The sequence below is a fragment of the Salmo trutta genome, chromosome 20 (genome assembly GCF_901001165.1).
Source record: "Salmo trutta chromosome 20, fSalTru1.1, whole genome shotgun sequence".
NCBI lineage: Eukaryota > Metazoa > Chordata > Actinopteri > Salmoniformes > Salmonidae > Salmo > Salmo trutta.
Genome location: NC_042976.1, coordinates 23,759,384 through 23,779,293, shown reverse-complemented (window position 1 = coordinate 23,779,293; position 19,910 = coordinate 23,759,384). Strand labels below are relative to the sequence as shown.

The 19,910-nt window shown below is 46.2% G+C and overlaps 1 protein-coding gene across 2 annotated transcripts in view; it reads left to right on the top strand.

The window, feature by feature from the left end:
• The window catches only part of LOC115155738 (ephrin type-A receptor 6), a 198,636-nt gene that overhangs the window by 168,526 nt on the left and 10,200 nt on the right, over positions 1–19,910 (top strand). For both annotated transcript variants that reach the window (XR_003868121.1, XM_029702647.1), the window contains exons 9-12: positions 759–867; positions 10,501–10,571; positions 11,904–12,032; positions 12,669–12,854. Coding sequence is in view for 1 of the 2 variants with exons in the window: in XM_029702647.1 (XP_029558507.1) it covers positions 759–867; positions 10,501–10,571; positions 11,904–12,032; positions 12,669–12,854 (495 nt within the window). In the remaining variant the exon portion in view is untranslated. The remainder of the gene's footprint in view (positions 1–758; positions 868–10,500; positions 10,572–11,903; positions 12,033–12,668; positions 12,855–19,910) is intronic.

Below are 19,910 nucleotides of genomic sequence, written 5' to 3'. Positions count from 1 at the left end.
ATCTCTGTCCAGTCCCCAGCTACACACACACACACACACACACACACACACACACATTCCGACCTTCACACATTCAAGCGTACACACACACTTACAAACGTATTGGCGCCAATCCTCACACATCCACGCATACATGCGGGCACAAATGCTGTCACGTCTGGGTTGGGGGCTATGCATCCTGATCTCCAATTCATATTCATTAAGTGTAAAATATTGTAGAAATACGTTTTGCTAATAGCAATCATCTTTCAATTATGTGGGATTCTTTAGCCCTGTGAAGAAACAGAGAGGAGAAATAATGAATATCAAATGTGGCTAATTTTGGCAAATGATCAGAGACTAAATCACAATTTCATGAATGAATAATATTAATTAAATTGCACCAAGCATATGAATGATTCCTTTTAAAATAGAATGGTTGTCTTTCAGACCAAGAGTTCATCAATCTCTCCATATTCATTTCAAATTAATTAATACTAACAATATCAATTATTACTAATAAAAATGCTTTTCTCTCCTCAGTCTGATTTGATAAAGATGTTTTAAAAGTGCTATAGTCATATTGTCTTTAATTACTTTTTTCTGACTTAATCATGTGAATGTATATTGTTTTTGTGATGTCACTTCTTCCAGTGATATGGCTGTATGTCTATACTTGTGATGGCATCTCTCTTCCAGTGATATGGCTGTATGTCTACTGTAAATCACTTAATAGGTCAAGACAATAATCAATCAATTGATTTGTCCCCTCCCCGTAGCGTCTGACATGGCGTCAGACCAGGGTCAGGTGTTGGTGATCGTCACGGCAGCCGTGGGAGGCTTCACTCTCCTCATAATCCTCACCCTCTTCTTCCTCATCACCGGACGGTAAGACACACACACACACACACACACACACACACACACACACACACACACACACACACACACACACACACACACACACACACACACACTTCTTAGGTTCTTGGGAGATGTCCCAAAGGAGTAGTAGGTCAGCACCACAGACAGGGCTGTAGAATAGTTCAGCACCATGGACAGCACTAAAGGTGTCTTCAGGAGCATTGACAGGGCTGTAGGATAGTTAAGCACCATGGACAGCACTAAAGGTGTCTTCAGGAGCATTGACAGGGCTGTATGATAGTTCAGCACCATGGACAGCACTAAAGATGTCTTCAGTTGCACTGACAGGGCTGTAGGATAGTTCAGCACCATGGACGGCTCAGCACCATGGACAGCACTAAAGATGTCTTCAGTTGCACTGACAGGGCTGTAGGATAGTTCAGCACCATGGATAGTTCAGCGCCATCGACAGCACCAGAAAGGAAAAGGCAAAGCGAGAGGGATAACTTGGCCAAAAATCTGTCTTCTCGAGCAGGTGGTGTTGTTCAGTTTCTTTCGCTCACCAAGGGAGGAGTTTTTATATACAGTAGAGGTCAAAGAGAGAGTGTAGAATTTGGTCAGCAAACAATGTAATTACTTATTTGCTAGGTGTAGGTTTATTTGATCAAATACATTTTTTGGAATGCTTAGGTTACTACGAGTGTACTGATATAAGTAGGACACGTGACATCCCGGCAAATTTGAGAAAAAACACTTTATATCGGAGTTGTCTTGAGATGGCTATGCATACAGTATTCATGACATGAGGCTAGTAGCATAGCATCTCTCTACATTGAATGCAGGCGGTTGACGTCAACACTCCTCATCGAATATTCAAGTATTAAAATAAGGAGATGTAGTAGTCTTCAGTAGCACTGACAGGGCTGTAGGAAAGTTCAGCACCACACTACTGTGGACAGCTCCCTCTGTACTGAGAGGCCTACATACAGTAATACAATGGCATTTCACACTTCATTTTAAAAAGTTTGAAAAGTACCCAAAGAACAATTAAAAGTAGGATGTGATGAAACCTTTGAGATGACCTTCCAGTCTATGTAGGTGTTAAGTCTCTGTTCTGAAAAGCTTTCTAAATAAGGGAGTGCGCTGAGGCACTGTGAATTTAGAGAAGTAGCGTCAAACAGGAACCCGTTAAACCAGGACTTTCCCTCAGTCCTCATGTGTGTATCTGTCTATGTATAGGTGACCGTCCAGCCTGTGTAGGGGTGGGTCTATCTCTGTATTCTACTCTAAACCCACACTATTGCTCTTCACTTCTACTTCAGGGTTATCTTTCAACACTCATCCCTCTCTCCTCTCTTTCCTCACTCTCTGATCCCTCTCTGTCCTCTCATCATTCTCTGTCTCTCTCTTTCGTCTCTTTGCACTTTCTCCTCTCATCCTCTCCTCATCCTCTCCTCATCCTCTCCTCTTTTATCAGTGGAAACACAGTGGCTTCAGTATGTAGTAATGACTCAGTGGATATTAGGGTAGAGAGTAGGTTGAATTACATTGACTTTTAGATTAAAGCTCTGGGCAGGGTTTGATATTGAAAGATGTGTGTGTGTGTGTATGTGTGTGTGTGTGTGTGTGTGTGTGTGTGTGTGTGTGTGTGTGTGTGTTTTTGAGCGCGGGTGTTCGTGAATATCCTAGAATAGCCTTTAAAGCCGCAACACTATCCTTTACACCCTTTTTTGAGAACACCTTTGAAAAATAGTTTGTGTGTCTGTCTGTGTGTGCGTTCAGTCTTTGTGTGTTTTCAAAGCCAGTGATTCAGTGATAGAGTGGTGCTAGACAGGTCTGATAAAGGAGCTTTAATCAACACACTGACCCCATCACTGGGGGGGCTACAGTCAATAGACAAATCCACCTCTTCTCTCATCTCTCATCTAAAGAGATGAGACGAGTATCCAAGATGGCGTAGCAGTATGACATGTTTGTTTTTGTCCCGTGTAAATATTCAGTTTTTCTTTTCTTTTTTTTTATATACATTTCAATATATTTTTATCTCTTTTTTTCCATTTTCGGATTAAATATACCTTCCTGCAACCCGCCTCACCCAATGTGGTACGGATCTGTTATTGTTTAGACCTTATAACTGGAAACCTCAATCAGAAGCTAGCCATCAGATGCTAACCAGCTAATTAGCTACTAGGTATTTAGTCATTGTTAGCCACTGCTAGCGGTCTTTACCTTTAGCTCAGACACCAGCCGCTTTAGCCCGGATAGCCCGGATAATACCTGCGAGTCTGCACAGCGCGATATCAGCCCTGAGCATATCGGACTGCTTTTTTCCACTACATTTCCGGATTCCTGCCGCATGTTCTGGACCATCACACCGGGTCATCGCAGCTAGCTAGCTGCTACCGAGTGACTATTGTGGCTAACGCCCTTGTCCAGAAGCAAGCACCAGTTAGCCCATCTCCCGGCTAGCAAACGAAGTACACCAATTACAATACCTCTCTTGCCAATTGGCCTGGACCCTTGTCAACACGGAGCCCCGCCGATCCATGACGACTGGTCTGCTGATGTAATTCGGCCGATGTGCTCTCAACCGGCCTCTGCGTCGTGGATGTCGGCAAAGACCCGTCTGACTGGCCCGCTAACTTTCTGAACTCCTGCTCGCCTAGCGTAGACTACCGAACGGCTCCCTGTTTCATCTATTGCTGCTCATTGGACCCTATGATCACTCGGCTACACAGCCGATGGCCGCTGGACTGTTCATTAACACTGTACTTCATTTTGTTTATCTGTCGGCCCCAGCCTCGAACTCAGGCCCTGTGTGTAGCTAACTGACCCTCTCTGCCCATTCATCACCATGTACCTGTTGTTGTTGTCTTAGCTGTTTACCCATTGTTGTCTTACCAGTTGTGGTCTTAGCTCTCCCAGTCAACATTTGTGATTGCTTTATACCTCTCTCTAATGTCAATATGCCTTGTATACTGTTATTTAGGGCAGCTCTCATTGTTTTATTTTACTGCGGAGCCCCTAGTCCTGCTCAACATGCCTCAGATAGCCCCCTTGTCCCACCCCCCACACATGAAGAGACCGCACCTAGCTTAACTGGCGCCTCCAGAGATGCAACCTCTCTCATCGTCACTCAATGTCTAGGTTTACCTCCACTGTACTCTCAACCTACCATACCCTCGTCTGTACATTATGCCATGAATCTATCCTACCATGCCCAGAAATCTGCTCCTTTTATTTTCTGTTCCCAACGCACTAGACGACCAGTTCTTATAGCCTTTAGCTGTACCCTTATCCTACTCCTCCTTTGTTCCTCGGGTGATGTAGAGGTTTACCCAGGCCCTGCATGTCCCCAGGCTCTCTCATTTGTTGACTTCTGTAACCGTAAAAGCCTTGGGTTCATGCATGTTAACATCAGAAGCCTCCTCCCTAAGTTTGTTTTACTCACTGCTTTAGCACACTCCGCCAACCCCGATGTCCTTGCCGTGTCTGAATCCTGGCTTAGGAAGGCCACCAAAAAGTCTGAAATGTCCATCCCCAATTACAACATTTCCGTCAAGATAGAACTGCTAAAGGGGGCAGAGTTGCAATCTACTGTAGAGAGAGCCTGCAGAGTTCTGTAATGCTATCCAGGTCTATGCCCAAACAGTTCGAGTTTCTACTTTTAAAAATCCATCTCTCCAGAAATGAGTCCCTCACTGTTTCCGCTTGTAATAGACCCCCCTCAGCTCCCAGCTGTGCCCTGGACACCATATGTGAATTGATTGCCCCCCATCTATTGTCAGAGTTTGTACTTTTAGGTGACCTAAACTGGGATATGCTTAACACCCCGTCCGTCCTACATTCTAAACTAGATGCCCTTAATCACACACAAATGATCAATGAACCTACCAGGTACAACCCCAAATCCGTAAACATGGGCACCCTCATAGATATCATCCTGACCAACTTGCCCTCTAAATACACCTCTGCTGTCTTCAATTAAGATCTCAGCGATCACTGCCTCATTGCCTGCGTCCGTTATGGGTCCGCGGTCAAACAACCACCCCTCATCACTGTCAAACTCTCCCTAAAACACTTCAGCGAGCAGGCCTTTCTAATCGACCTGGCCCGGGTATCCTGGAAGAATATTGACCTCATTCCGTCAGTAGAGGATGCCTGGTTGTTCTTTAAAAGTGCTTTCCTCGCCATCTTAAATAAGCATGCCCCTTTCAAAAAATGTAGAACTAAGAACAGCCCTTGGTTCACTCCAGACTTGACTGCCCTTGACCAGCACAAAAACATCCTGTGGCGTACTGCACTAGCATCGAATAGTCCCCGCAATATGCAACTTTTCAGGGAAGTCAGGAACCAATATCCACAGTCAGTTAGGAAAGCAAACGCTACCTTTTTCAAACAGAAATTTGCATATTGCGGCACTATTTCCAAAAAGTTTTGGGACACTGTAAAGTCCATGGAGAATAAGAGCACCTCCTCCCAGCTGCCCACTGCACTGATAGAGCTGCAAAATCTGGATCCCTACAAATCAGCTGGGCTAGACAATCTGGACCCTCTCTTCCTAAAATGATCTGCCGCCATTGTTGCAACCCCTATTACTAGTCTGTTCAACCTCTCTTTCGTATCGTCTGAGATTCCTAAAGATTGGAAAGCGGCCGCGGTCATCCCCCTCTTCAAAGGGGGAGACACTCTAGACCCAAACTGTTAGACCTATATCCATCCTGCCCTGCCTTTCTAAAGTCTTCGAAAGCCAAGTGAACAAACAGATCACCGACCATTTCGAATCCCACCGTACCGTCTTCGCTATGCAATCTGTTCAATTTTCAGGCCGACTCTTTTCTCTGTATATATCAATTATGTCGCTCTTGCTGCGGGTGATTCTTTGATCCACCTCTACGCAGACGACACCATTCTGTATACATCTGGCCCTTCTTTGGACACTGTGTTAACAAACCTCCAAATGAGCTTCAATGCCATACAACACTCCTTCCATGGCCTCCAACTGCTCTTAAATGCTAGTAAAACAAAATGCATGCTCTTCAACTGATCACTGCCCACACCTGCCCGTCCGTCCAGCATCACTACTCTGGACAGTTCTGACTTAGAATATGTGGACAGCTATAAATACCTAGGTGTCTGGCTAGACTGTAAACTCTCGTTCCAGACTCATATTAAGCATCTCCAATCCAAAATGAAATCTAGAATCGTCTTCCTATTTCGCAACAAAGCCTCCTTCACTCAAGCTGCCAAACATACCCTCCTAAAACTGACTATCCTACCAATACTTGACTTCGGCGATGTCATTTACTAAATAGCCTCCTACACTCTACTCAGCAAGTTGGATGCAGTATATCACAGTGCCATCCGTTTTGTCACCAAAGCCCCATATACTACCCACCACTGTGACCTGTATGCTCTCGTTGGCTGGTCCTTGCTACATATTTGTTGCCAAACCCACTGGCTCCAGGTCATCTAAACGCCGCAAAAAAAGAAATGTCAACTGCGTTTATTTTCAGCAAACTTAACATGTGTAAATATTTGTATGAACATAACAAGACTCAACAACTGAGACATAAACTGAACAAGTTCCACAGACATGTGACTGACAGAAATGTAATGTGCCCCTGAACAAAGGGGGGTTCAAAATCAAAAGTAACAGTATCTGGTGTGGCCACCAGCTGCATTAAGTACCACAGTGCATCTCCTCCTCATGGACTGCACCAGATTTGCCAGTTCTTGCTGTGAGATGTTACCCCACTCTTCATCCAAGGCACTTGCAAGTTCCCGGACATTTCTGGGTGGAATGGCCCTAGCCGTCACTCTCCGATACAACAGGTCCCAGACGTGCTCAATGGGATTGAGATCCGGGCTCTTCACTGGCCATGGCAGAACACTGACATTCCTGTCTTGCAGGAAATCACGCACAGAACGAGCAGTATGGCTGGTGGCATTGTCATGCTGGATGGTCATGTCAAGATGAGCCTGCAGGAAGGGTACCACATGAGGGAGGAGGATGTCTTCCCTGTAATGCACAGCGTTGACATTGCCTGCAATGACAACAAGCTCAGTCTGATAATGCTGTGACACACTGCCACAGACCATGACAGACCCTCCACCTCCAGGGACCCTGGGCATCTTTCTTTTGGTGTTTTTCAGAGTCAGTAGAAAGACCTCTTTAGTGTCCTAAGTTTTCATAACTGTGACCTTAATTGCCTACCGTCTTAAAACTTCTTACGGATCATTGGGACGCTACCGTCCCACCTGGCCAACATCCGGTGACATTGCAGTGCGCCAAATTCAAATTACAGAAATCGTAATATTAAACATTCATGAAAATACAAGTGTCATACATCGTGTAAAAGCTTAACTTCTTGTTAATCCAGCCGCGTTGTCAGATTTTAAAAAGGCTTTACGGCGAAAGCATACCATGCGATTATCTGAGCGCCCTGCACACAAAAGCATTACATACATTTTCCAACCAAGCAGATGCGTCACGAAAGTCAGAAATAGTGATAAAATAAATCACTTACCTTTAAAGATCTTCATCTGGTTGCAATCACAAGGGTCCCAGCTAAATAATAAATGGTCCTTTTGTTCAATAAAGTCCTTCTTTATATCCCAAAAAACTACGTTTCAATGGCGCGCTTGACAAACAACGTTCCTAATCAATCCTCAGGTACCCTATTATGTAAATAAATGATCAAATTTAAGACGGAGAATACCGGAGACCATTACCGGAGATAAATAATGAAGCACACGCCCTCACCGGAACACGCTACAATCACTACAGCCAAAATGGGAGCAACTTAGAAAAACTACAAATTCTATCTAATTTTTCAAAAAACAAGCCTGAAACTCTTTCTAAAGACTGTTGACATCTAGTGGAAGCCCTAGGAACTGCAATCTGGGAGAACTTCCTTTTATATTCCCATTCCCAGCCATTGTAATCAGAGGTGAGCTGGGAAAAAAAAGGTTCCGGATGGATTGTCCTTGAGCTTTTGCCTGCCATATCAGTTCTGTTATACTCACAGACATTATTTTAACAGTTTTGGAAACTTTAGAGTGTTTTCTATCCAATACTATTATATGCATATCCTAGCTTCTGGGCCTGAGTAACAGGCAGTTTACTTTGGGCACCACATTTATCCAAACTTCCAAATACTGCCCCCTAGCCCGAAAAAGTTAAGCTGTTAGTGTCTTAACGACCGTTCCACAGGTGCATGTTCATTAATTGTTTATGGTTCATTGAACAAGCATGGGAAACAGTGTTTAAACCTTTTACAATGAAGATCTGTGAAGTTATTTGGATTTTTACAAATTATCTTTGAAAGAAAGGGTTCTGAAAAAGGGACGTTTCTTTTTTTGCTGAGTTTATACGTTTTTGCTAGGTAAAGCTCCGCCTTATCTCAGCTCACTGGTCACCATAGCAACACCCACCCGTAGCTCGCGCTCCAGCAGGTATATTTCACTGGTCATCCCCAAAGCCAACACCTACTTTGGCCGCCTTTCCTTCCAGTTCTCTGCTGCCAATGACTGGAACGAATTGCAAAAAAATCACTGAAGTTGGAGACATATCTCCCTCACTAACATTAAGCATCAGCTGTCAGAGCATCTTACTGATCGCTACAGCTGTACAGCCCATCTGTAAATAGCCCATCCAACCAACTACCTACCTCATCCCATATTTGTTTTTGTTTTTCTGCTCTTTTGCACACCAGTATTTCTACTTGCACATCCTCATCTGCACATCTATCACTCCAGTGTTAATTGCTAAATTGTAATTACTTCGCCACTATTGGCCTATTTATTGCCTTACCTCCTTACTTCATTTGCACACACTGTATACAGATTTTTCTACTGTGTTATTGACTGTACGTTTGTTTATCCCATGTGTAACTCTGTGTTGTTGTTTTTGTCGCACTGCTTTGCTTTATCTTGGCCAGGTCGCAGTTGTAAATGAGAACTTGTTCTCAACTGGCCTACCTGGTTAAATAAAGGTGAAGAAAAAAAATCTTGTTTCTTCTCTCATCTCGTCTCCACTCTTCTTTCCTCCTCTTCTCTTCTTTCCTCCTCTCCTCTCATCTCCCCTCCTCTTCTCCCCCTCTATCTCTGCTGTGATTTCTTCTCTGTCAATGTCCAGGCCTCAGACCTCACACAGCAGGATCCCAACCTGGCAACCCACAGATATCCAGCACACACACACACACACATACACACACACACACACACACACACACACACACACACACACATACACACACACACACAGTAACACTCAGGCGTGTGTACTCCCACACTGACCCCTCCTCTCTCAGTAATGAGTGCTCTGATTGCCTTGCCCTCTGTCTAATTCCAATCAGCATCATTTAAACCTTCTTAATGTCAAAGTTGTGGACAATGGAGAACTTTCACTTTTTAACCCAGACCCCTGTCTATTTCTAAAGACTGTAATCACTGTCCCCCTCTCTGTCCCCCTCTCTGTCCCCCTCTCTGTCCTCCTCTCTGTCCCTCCTCTTTTCTCCTCAAAACTGGCTAACCAAGCCCCTGACTCTCTCTTCTCCTCTCCTATTCTTAGCTCGCCTCTGATGTAAGCCATGCAGTTGGACTAAATATACCACACACATGTCTGTCTGTCTGTCTGTCTGTCTGTCTGTCTGTCTGTCTGTCTGTCTGTCTGTCTGTCTGTCTGTCTGTCTGTCTGTCTGTCTGTCTGTCTGTCTGTCTGTCTGTCTGTCTGTCTGTCTGTCTGTCTGTCTGTCTGTCTGTCTGTCTGTCTGTCTGTGTATTTGTGCTGATATGATTATTACCTGTGAAATGGCTCGTGGACGGGGCTGTAACTTCCCTCTCTTACTCTCTGTTTCTCTCGCTCTCTCTTTTATGTAGTTATCAGACTGGTGCCAGCACTAACTCACCTCTTCTGTCTCTATCACTTTCTCTCTCTCCCCCAATCGTCCTCTCCCAGCCTGCCTAGGGGCATGGCAGCCACAGCTACACCCTCTGTGTCTGTTAATAGTCTACTTAATTATCTAATCACCACTATAGATAAACCGTGCCTCTCTCTCTCCCTCTCTCCCTGTCTCTCCCTGTCTCTCTCCTGTAGATCTGTAGACTAGATGTTAATTACTTCCTGTTCCTCCAGCATGATAAAGCTAATGAAGTTGACTGGCTGGAGTGTGAACCTGTGATCCTCTCCACACTGTGTGTGTGTGTGTGTGTGTGTGTGTGTGTGTGTGTGTGTGTGTGTGTGTGTGTGTGTGTGTGTGTGTGTGTGTGTGTGTGTGTGTGTGTGTGTGTGTCTGTGTGTGTGTGTGTGTGTGTGTGTGTGTGTGTGTGTGAGGATGGGCTCTTATAGAGAGCAGTGTCTAAATGTGTGGTGAGTGTATGAGGAGCGGTGATCAATCAAACACACACCCAAATACATCCAAAGTCACCCAAACACATTCCAAGTCTCACACACACACGCAAACACATTTAAAAGTCACACACACCCAAACACATTCCATGTTACACACGACTGCTCTGGTGAAAGTGCAAATAGAAAGGTGTTGATCCAAGTTTCTCAGAGAAAATGTTCTCCAACAACACCACTCGATACAACACTCAGTTTGGTTTAGTAGTTCATCTCTCTAAAGGACAATGTGTCATTGTGTCTCCCAGGTGTCAGTGGTACATCAAATCCAAGATGAGCTCAGACGACAAGAGGAGGACCAACTATCAGAACGGACATGGTAGGACTTCTGTTTCTACTCTCCTTCTCTACTCGTCTTTCTCTCTGCCTCTCTCTTTCTGACTCACATCACTTCACACCCAATTTTACCAATTCAGGTGAACAGACGCATTTCATTTGATTATTTCCGCCTCCTGTGAGTGTTTGTGTTGAAAGATAAATGGCTAAACTGTGGCGAGACTTAAAGCTTAAAAATAGATTTCCCACACAAACACCGTAGCTTATTGAGCGTCTCTGTCCATTTCATGCTAAAGAGAACTATCCTGGAAAAAAACACTCTGTGGACAATTTGCATACAATCAATTCTAACCATGTCTGCCATTCTCAAGCCTCCATTAGTTTAGATGTAAATGTGGATGAAGTGTGTCCCTAACCCCTGGCCGTAGCAGACTTTGAGAGATTGGTAACACCCTCGCTCAGTTTTACAACACAGACAGAGAGGGAGAGGGAGGGGGAGGGATGCCAGTAGGAGTGATACATTGCCAACTTTAAACAAATCCACAGAACAAAACGTTCTGAAACACCCCTCCCTCCTTCACTCTCTCTCTCTCTCTCCCCCTCCATCCTCTCCTGCTCGCTTCCTCTTCAGAATCCATTTCAAGTCATCTGTGTGTCTTACCTTTTGGCTGAATCTAGTTATAGCTCTGCCTCTCTTCTACCTCTTTCTGTCTTTCCTTCTCTGTCTCTCTTTTTCCCCACATCCACTGTGTTTTATCTCTGAGATGAGCGAGAGGGGGAGAAAGGAACAGAGGGAAATGACTCAGAAGGAGATAGGAGATAGGAAGGGGGGGGCAGTGGTAGAGAAACAGACAGACAGCAAGATGAGTTCTGAGAGAGAGAGTCCAGCTGACAGGACCTCTTACTGCCTGCCCTGTGTGTGTGTCTCCTCTCTCTCTCTGTTAACAAATAGGCTTGACTCCATACAGACTGTCTCTGTGTTTCAGAGCTATCCTTGTCCTCATCAGTGGAGGTCAGAGAGGACACTCTCTCTTCTCATCCTCCTTCTCTCCTCTCTCCTCCTCTTTCTCTCTGTTCTTTCCTGTTTATTCCTCCTCTCTCTCCACAGATATCTTGACTTATCGCTCTAACCTTCAGAGTTGTGTTTCATCCAGAAGTGGATGTTTGAGGTTGATTGTGTCTTCAGGTTAATGCTGGAGCTCTGTTTTGCATGACCATTGATTGTTCTGTTTGGAGATGGAGACTAGAGGTTGTTAACAAAGACGAGGCATAAAACAGCAGGTAGCAAAGTTACCAAAGGCAGAACCCAGTCTCTCCTCTCTTGACCTAGAATTCATTATCGTCTCTCCTCTCTTCTCCTCTCTCCTTCTCTCAGCCCTCCCGTACCCAGGGGTAAAGACCTATGTGGACCCGGACACCTATGAGGATCCTACTCAGGCTGTCCATGAGTTTGCCAAAGAGATTGACCCAACCCGGATCCGCATAGAAAGAGTCATCGGAGCAGGTGGGCACTCTATCCTCAATTATCCATTCAATTCGTCAAGCTTCATTGGCATGGAAAGAACAAGGTAAATTATGGCAACAATATATATATATATATATATATATATATATATATTCAGTACTCATTACAGAAGATCCTTTAGATTTGCACAGTATGCTCTATATATATACCCTAGTGGATGTGAGAAGATCTGGCATCTGGGTGTAATATGCCATAATATGCCATATGAAGCAATCTGTTTTCATTTTACAGAAAGGAAGTTAATTATATCTCTCCTATACAGTAGAGAGCCTGTGCTTCCCCTCCCAGCACTTGATTTAAGACTACATTCTCTCTGCTCAGTATAACAATCTAACACACACACACACTCACAGTGGGGGATATGAAAGCTGTTAGAGCTATAGAGAACAGAGGAGAGACTATGGATTGATTGTAGGCTGATAGTTCAAAAGGAGCAAAGAGACATTTTAGAGAGTTGAATAATTCAGAGTTAAACGTGTTGTGGAGTTGTCTCTGTACTGCAACACTGCCCTCCAGTGGTTTGATATGGTTAGTGTGTGTGTGTGTGTGTGTGTGTGTGTGTGTGTGTGTGTGTGTGTGTGTGTGTGTGTGTGTGTGTGTGTGTGTGTGTTCCAGGTGAGTTTGGGGAGGTGTGTAGCGGTCGTCTGCGGACGCTGGGGAAGAGGGAAATCGCAGTGGCGATAAAGACGCTGAAAGGCGGCTACGTGGAGCGCCAGAGGCGGGACTTCCTCCGAGAGGCCAGCATCATGGGACAGTTCGACAACCCCAACATCATTAGGCTGGAGGGCGTGGTCACCAAAAGTAAGGAGGATCATGGGAATTGTAGTTGATTGTGTTTTTAGGAGTTTACATGGACAGACAGACAGCAGAAAGTGTGTGTTTATGTGGGACAGATGCCTCTAACACCGAGAATGAGTCATTACAACCAGCCATTCCACATAGCTGCATGTGCCACACACGCTACAGCACAATGCGTAGCAGCCATTCCACTCTAGTCCACTGTTCTGTAGAGACACCTGTGTACGCCACACTGTCACTTTCTCCATCGTTCTTTCCCTCTGATCTCTCTCTTCACTGTCACACTCTTCTCTCTCCCTCTCCCTTTCTCTCTCCCTAACTCTCTCGCTCTCCCTCTCTCTCTCTCCCTCTCCCTCCCTCTCTCTCTCCCTCTCTCTCTCTCTCTCTCTCTCTCTCTCGCTCTCTCTCTCTCTCTCTCTCTCTCTCTCTCTCTCTTCTCCCTCTCTCCCTAACTCTCTCGCTCTCTCTCTCCCTTTCTCTCTCTCTCTCTCTCTCCCCCTCTCCCTCTCCCTCTCTCTCTCTCTCTCTCTCTCTCCCTCTCTCCCTAACTCTCTCGCTCTCTCTCTCCCTTTCTCTCTCCTCTCTCTCTCTCTCTCTCTCCCCCTCTCCCCTCTCCCTCTCTCTCTCTCTCTCTCTCCCTCTCCCTCTCCCTCTCCCTTCCTCTCTCTCTCTCTCTCTCTCTCTCTCCTTCACTCTGTCTCCATATGTTGTTTCCCCTCCTCCACTCCAGAGTCTAATTAAAGGAGAGGTATCAGGGTGTGACTATCTTACCTGAACAGAAACATCAGGTAACGCTCTATACTCACCACTACTTTATACTCTCAGGAGTTCCTCTGGATTGGCTTCTGCAGATACAGAGAGATGGAGGAAGAGAGAGAAAAAGAGAAGCTAGACAGGAGAGTTAGAGAGAGAGAGGTCATGATCAGATGAGCTCCTGCATTTTTCAGCATGTTCTTAAAAAAAAGATAGATTTAGAGTTAGATAAACTTGGATTTTTTTGTCAGGAACATATACAGAATGCCACCCTCTACAACATAACCTTCACTCCAAATCAAAACTCCAAACCTACAACATGATTTTGGACGGAAGTACAGAATCACCTGGAAGGCTTACAGCTACCAAAGATTATTATTCCAACGCTATACAGCAAATGCTCTGGAAAACAACAGAAACCTGAAAACACCATCCAACCTGGAACTGAGTGAGTCATGTTTAGTCTGAAGCTATATTTTATTTCCAAAAGCCAAGAATAAAAATACATTACATTACTTTATAAGGACTGAATGCTATATTAAGGCTGCCAAGCTTGATACAACTTGAATTAGCACAGACGTGTCAAGTGAAAGGTGTCAAAGCCCTTTAGCCCAACAATGGCAGGAGAGTCACACAGTCTACTCCAACCAAATGGAGAGGCCTTAGAAGCTGCCTCCTGCTGTTCAGAGGTAATTAAATACAGTACCCTGTGTATGTAAAGAATGATAAGGCAAGAAAATACATCAAAATTAAGCTCCTTATGGAAAATCAAGAGACTATTATAAAAATGGGAACATCAGCAACCTCATCTTCCACACAAACCATCCCCTGGCACAGTGCTATATTAACCAGACCATCCCCTGGCATGACACAGTGCTATATTAACCAGACCATCCCCTGGCACAGTGCTATATTAACCAGACCATCCCCTGGCATGGCACAGTGCTATATTAACCAGACCATCCCCTGGCATGACACAGTGCTATATTAACCAGACCATCCCCTGGCACAGTGCTATATTAACCAGACCATCCCCTGGCATGACACAGTGCTATATTAACCAGACCATCCCCTGGCATGACACAGTGCTATATTAACCAGACCATCCCCTGGCATGGTACAGTGCTATATTAACCAGACCATCCCCTGGCATGGCACAGTGCTATATTAACCAGACCATCCCCTGGCATGGCACAGCGCTATATTAACCAGACCATCCCCTGGCATGACACAGTGCTATATTAACCAGACCATCCCCTGGCATGGCACAGTGCTATATTAACCAGACCATCCCCTGGCATGACACAGTGCTATATTAACCAGACCATCCCCTGGCATGGTACAGTGCTATATTAACCAGACCATCCCCTGGCATGGTACAGTGCTATATTAACCAGACCATCCCCTGGCATGACACAGTGCTATATTAACCAGACCATCCCCTGGCATGGTACAGTGCTATATTAACCAGACCATCCCCTGGCATGACACAGTGCTATATTAACCAGACCATCCCCTGGCACAGTGCTATATTAACCAGACCATCCCCTGACATGGCACAGTGCTATATTAACCAGACCATCCCCTGGCACAGTGCTATATTAACCAGACCATCCCCTGGCATGGCACAGTGCTATATTAACCAGACCATCCCCTGGCATGGCACAGTGCTATATTAACCAGACCATCCCCTGGCATGACACAGTGCTATATTAACCAGACCATCCCCTGGCATGGCACAGTGCTATATTAACCAGACCATCCCCTGGCATGACACAGTGCTATATTAACCAGACCATCCCCTGGCATGGCACAGTGCTATATTAACCAGACCATCCCCTGGCATGACACAGTGCTATATTAACCAGACCATCCCCTGGCATGACACAGTGCTATATTAACCAGACCATCCCCTGGCATGGCACAGTGCTATATTAACCAAACCATCCCCTGGCATGACACAGTGCTATATTAACCAGACCATCCCCTGGCATGACACAGTGCTATATTAACCAAACCATCCCCTGGCATGACACAGTGCTATATTAACCAGACCATCCCCTGGCATGACACAGTGCTATATTAACCAGACCATCCCCTGGCATGACACAGTGCTATATTAACCAGACCATCCCCTGGCATGGCACAGTGCTATATTAACCAGACCATCCCCTGGCATGACACAGTGCTATATTAACCAGACCATCCCCTGGCACAGTGCTATATTAACCAGACCATCCCCTGGCATGACACAGTGCTATATTAACCAGACCATCCCCTGGCATGACACAGTGCTATATTAACCAGACCATCCCCTGACATGACACAGTGCTATATTAACCAGACCATCCCCTGGCATGGCACAGTGCTATATTAACCAGACCATCCCCTGGCATGGCACAGTGCTATATTAACCAGACCATCCCCTGGCATGGCACAGTGCTATATTAACCAGACCATCCCCTGGCATGACACAGTGCTATATTAACCAGACCATCCCCTGGCATGGCACAGTGCTATATTAACCAGACCATCCCCTGGCATGGCACAGTGCTATATTAACCAGACCATCCCCTGGCATGGCACAGTGCGATATTAACCAGACCATCCCCTGGCATGGCACAGTGCTATATTAACCAGACCATCCCCTGGCATGGCACAGTGCTATATTAACCAGACCATCCCCTGGCATGGCACAGTGCTATATTAACCAGACCATCCCCTGGCATGGCACAGTGCTATATTAACCAGACCATCCCCTGGCATGACACAGTGCTATATTAACCAGACCATCCCCTGGCATGGCACAGTGCTATATTAACCAGACCATCCCCTGGCATGGCACAGTGCTATATTAACCAGACCATCCCCTGGCATGGCACAGTGCTATATTAACCAGACCATCCCCTGGCATGGCACAGTGCTATATTAACCAGACCATCCCCTGGCATGGCACAGTGCTATATTAACCAGACCATCCCCTGGCATGACACAGTGCTATATTAACCAGACCATCCCCTGGCATGGCACAGTGCTATATTAACCAGACCATCCCCTGGCATGGTACAGTGCTATATTAACCAGACCATCCCCTGGCATGACACAATGCTATATTAACCAGACCATCCCCTGGCACAGTGCTATATTAACCAGACCATCCCCTGGCATGGCACAGTGCTATATTAACCAGACCATCCCCTGGCATGGCACAGTGCTATATTAACCAGACCATCCCCTGGCATGACACAGTGCTATATTAACCAGACCATCCCCTGGCATGGCACAGTGCTATATTAACCAGACCATCCCCTGGCATGACACAGTGCTATATTAACCAGACCATCCCCTGGCACAGTGCTATATTAACCAGACCATCCCCTGGCATGACAAAGTGCTATATTAACCAGACCATCCCCTGACATGGCACAGTGCTATATTAACCAGACCATCCCCTGGCATGACACAGTGCTATATTAACCAGACCATCCCCTGGCATGGCACAGTGCTATATTAACCAGACCATCCCCTGGCATGACACAGTGCTATATTAACCAGACCATCCCCTGGCACAGTGCTATATTAACCAGACCATCCCCTGGCATGACAAAGTGCTATATTAACCAGACCATCCCCTGACATGGCACAGTGCTATATTAACCAGACCATCCCCTGGCATGACACAGTGCTATATTAACCAGACCATCCCCTGGCATGACACAGTGCTATATTAACCAGACCATCCCCTGGCATGCACAGTGCTATATTAACCAGACCATCCCCTGGCATGACACAGTGCTATATTAACCAGACCATCCCCTGGCATGACACAGTGCTATATTAACCAGACCATCCCCTGGCATGGCACAGTGCTATATTAACCAGACCATCCCCTGGCATGGCACAGTGCTATATTAACCAGACCATCCCCTGGCATGACACAGTGCTATATTAACCAGACCATCCCCTGGCATGGCACAGTGCTATATTAACCAGACCATCCCCTGGCATGGCACAGTGCTATATTAACCAGACCATCCCCTGACATGGCACAGTGCTATATTAACCAGACCATCCCCTGACATGGCACAGTGCTATATTAACCAGACCATCCCCTGGTACAGTGCTATATTAACCAGACCATCCCCTGGCATGACACAGTGCTATATTAACCAGACCATCCCCTGGCATGGCACAGTGCTATATTAACCAGACCATCCCCTGACATGGCACAGTGCTATATTAACCAGACCATCCCCTGGCATGACACAGTGCTATATTAACCAGACCATCCCCTGGCACAGTGCTATATTAACCAGACCATCCCCTGGCATGACACAGTGCTATATTAACCAGACCATCCCCTGGCACAGTGCTATATTAACCAGACCATCCCCTGGCATGACACAGTGCTATATTAACCAGACCATCCCCTGACATGGCACAGTGCTATATTAACCAGACCATCCCCTGGCATGGTACAGTGCTATATTAACCAGACCATCCCCTGGCACAGTGCTATATTAACCAGACCATCCCCTGGCATGACACAGTGCTATATTAACCAGACCATCCCCTGACATGGCACAGTGCTATATTAACCAGACCATCCCCTGACATGGCACAGTGCTATATTAACCAGACCATCCCCTGGCATGGTACAGTGCTATATTAACCAGACCATCCCCTGGCACAGTGCTATATTAACCAGACCATCCCCTGGCATGGTACAGTGCTATATTAACCAGACCATCCCCTGGCACAGTGCTATATTAGCACACTACCCCTCAGTTTCACCTAATCAAAGAATTAGCCCAGCAGGAGAAGCTCTCCCTTGAGAAAGATACCCCCACCCCGAGTGGGTCAGACCACACCTCTTCATTATATAACCCCACATACGAGCCACCCCCAGCGGAAAGTCAACCTCCCAGCACAGAGTACTACCCCCTCATTGAAATGAAGGATACATTTACCCAGCTGGAGGTAAGGCAGGTGGAGCTGGAACAGCAGGTGATTACACTCCAGTCAGCACAGACCCAGACAACAGTCCAGACAACAACACCGCCTTAACCAGACCCAGACAACAGTCCAGCACAACAACACTCCCTTAATCAGACCCAGACAACAGTCCAGCACAACAACACCCCCTTAACCAGACCCAGACAACAGTCCAGCACAACAACACTCCCTTAATCAGACCCAGACAACAGTCCAGCACAACAACACCGCCTTAACCAGACCCAGACAACAGTCCAGCACAACAACACTCCCTTAATCAGACCCAGACAACAGTCCAGCACAACAACACCCCCTTAACCAGACCCAGACAACAGTCCAGCACAACAACACCCCCTTAACCAGACCCAGACAACAGTCCAGCACAACAACACCCCCTTAACCAGACCAAGACAACAGTCCAGCACAACAACACCCCCTTAACCAGACCCAGACAACAGTCCAGCACAACAACACCCCCTTAACCAGACCCAGACAACAGTCCAGCACAACAACACCCTGACCATAGTGTTGACATCACAGCAGAACAGTCCACACCAGACCCTGACCATAGTGTTGACATCACAGCAGAACAGTCCACACCAGGCCCTGACCATAGTGTTAACATCACAGCAGAACAGTCCACACCAGTCCCTGACCATAGTGTTAACATCACAGCAGAACAGTTCACACCAGACCCTGACCATAGTGTTAACACCACAGCAGAACAGTCCACACCAGACCCTGACCATAGTGTTAACATCACAGCAGAACAGTCCACACCAGACCCTGACCATAGTGTTAACACCACAGCAGAACAGTCCACACCAGACCCTGACCATAGTGTTGACATCACAGCAGAACAGTCCACATCAGGCCCTGACCATAGTGTTAACATCACAGCAGAACAGTCCACACCAGACCCTGACCATAGTGTTAACACCACAGCAGAACAGTCCACACCAGACCCTGACCATAGTGTTAACATCACAGCAGAACAGTCCACACCAGACCCTGACCATAGTGTTGACATCACAGCAGAACAGTCCACACCAGACCCTGACCATAGCCTCGACACCACAGCAGAACAGTCCACACCAGACCCTGACCATAGTGTTGACATCACAGCAGAACAGTCCACACCAGACCCTGACCATAGCCTCGACACCACAGCAGAACAGACCACACCAGACCCTGACCATAGTGTCCACACCAGACCCTGACCATAGTGTTGACATCACAGCAGAACAGTCCACACCAGGCCCTGACCATAGTGTTGACATCACAGCAGAACAGTCCACACCAGGCCCTGAC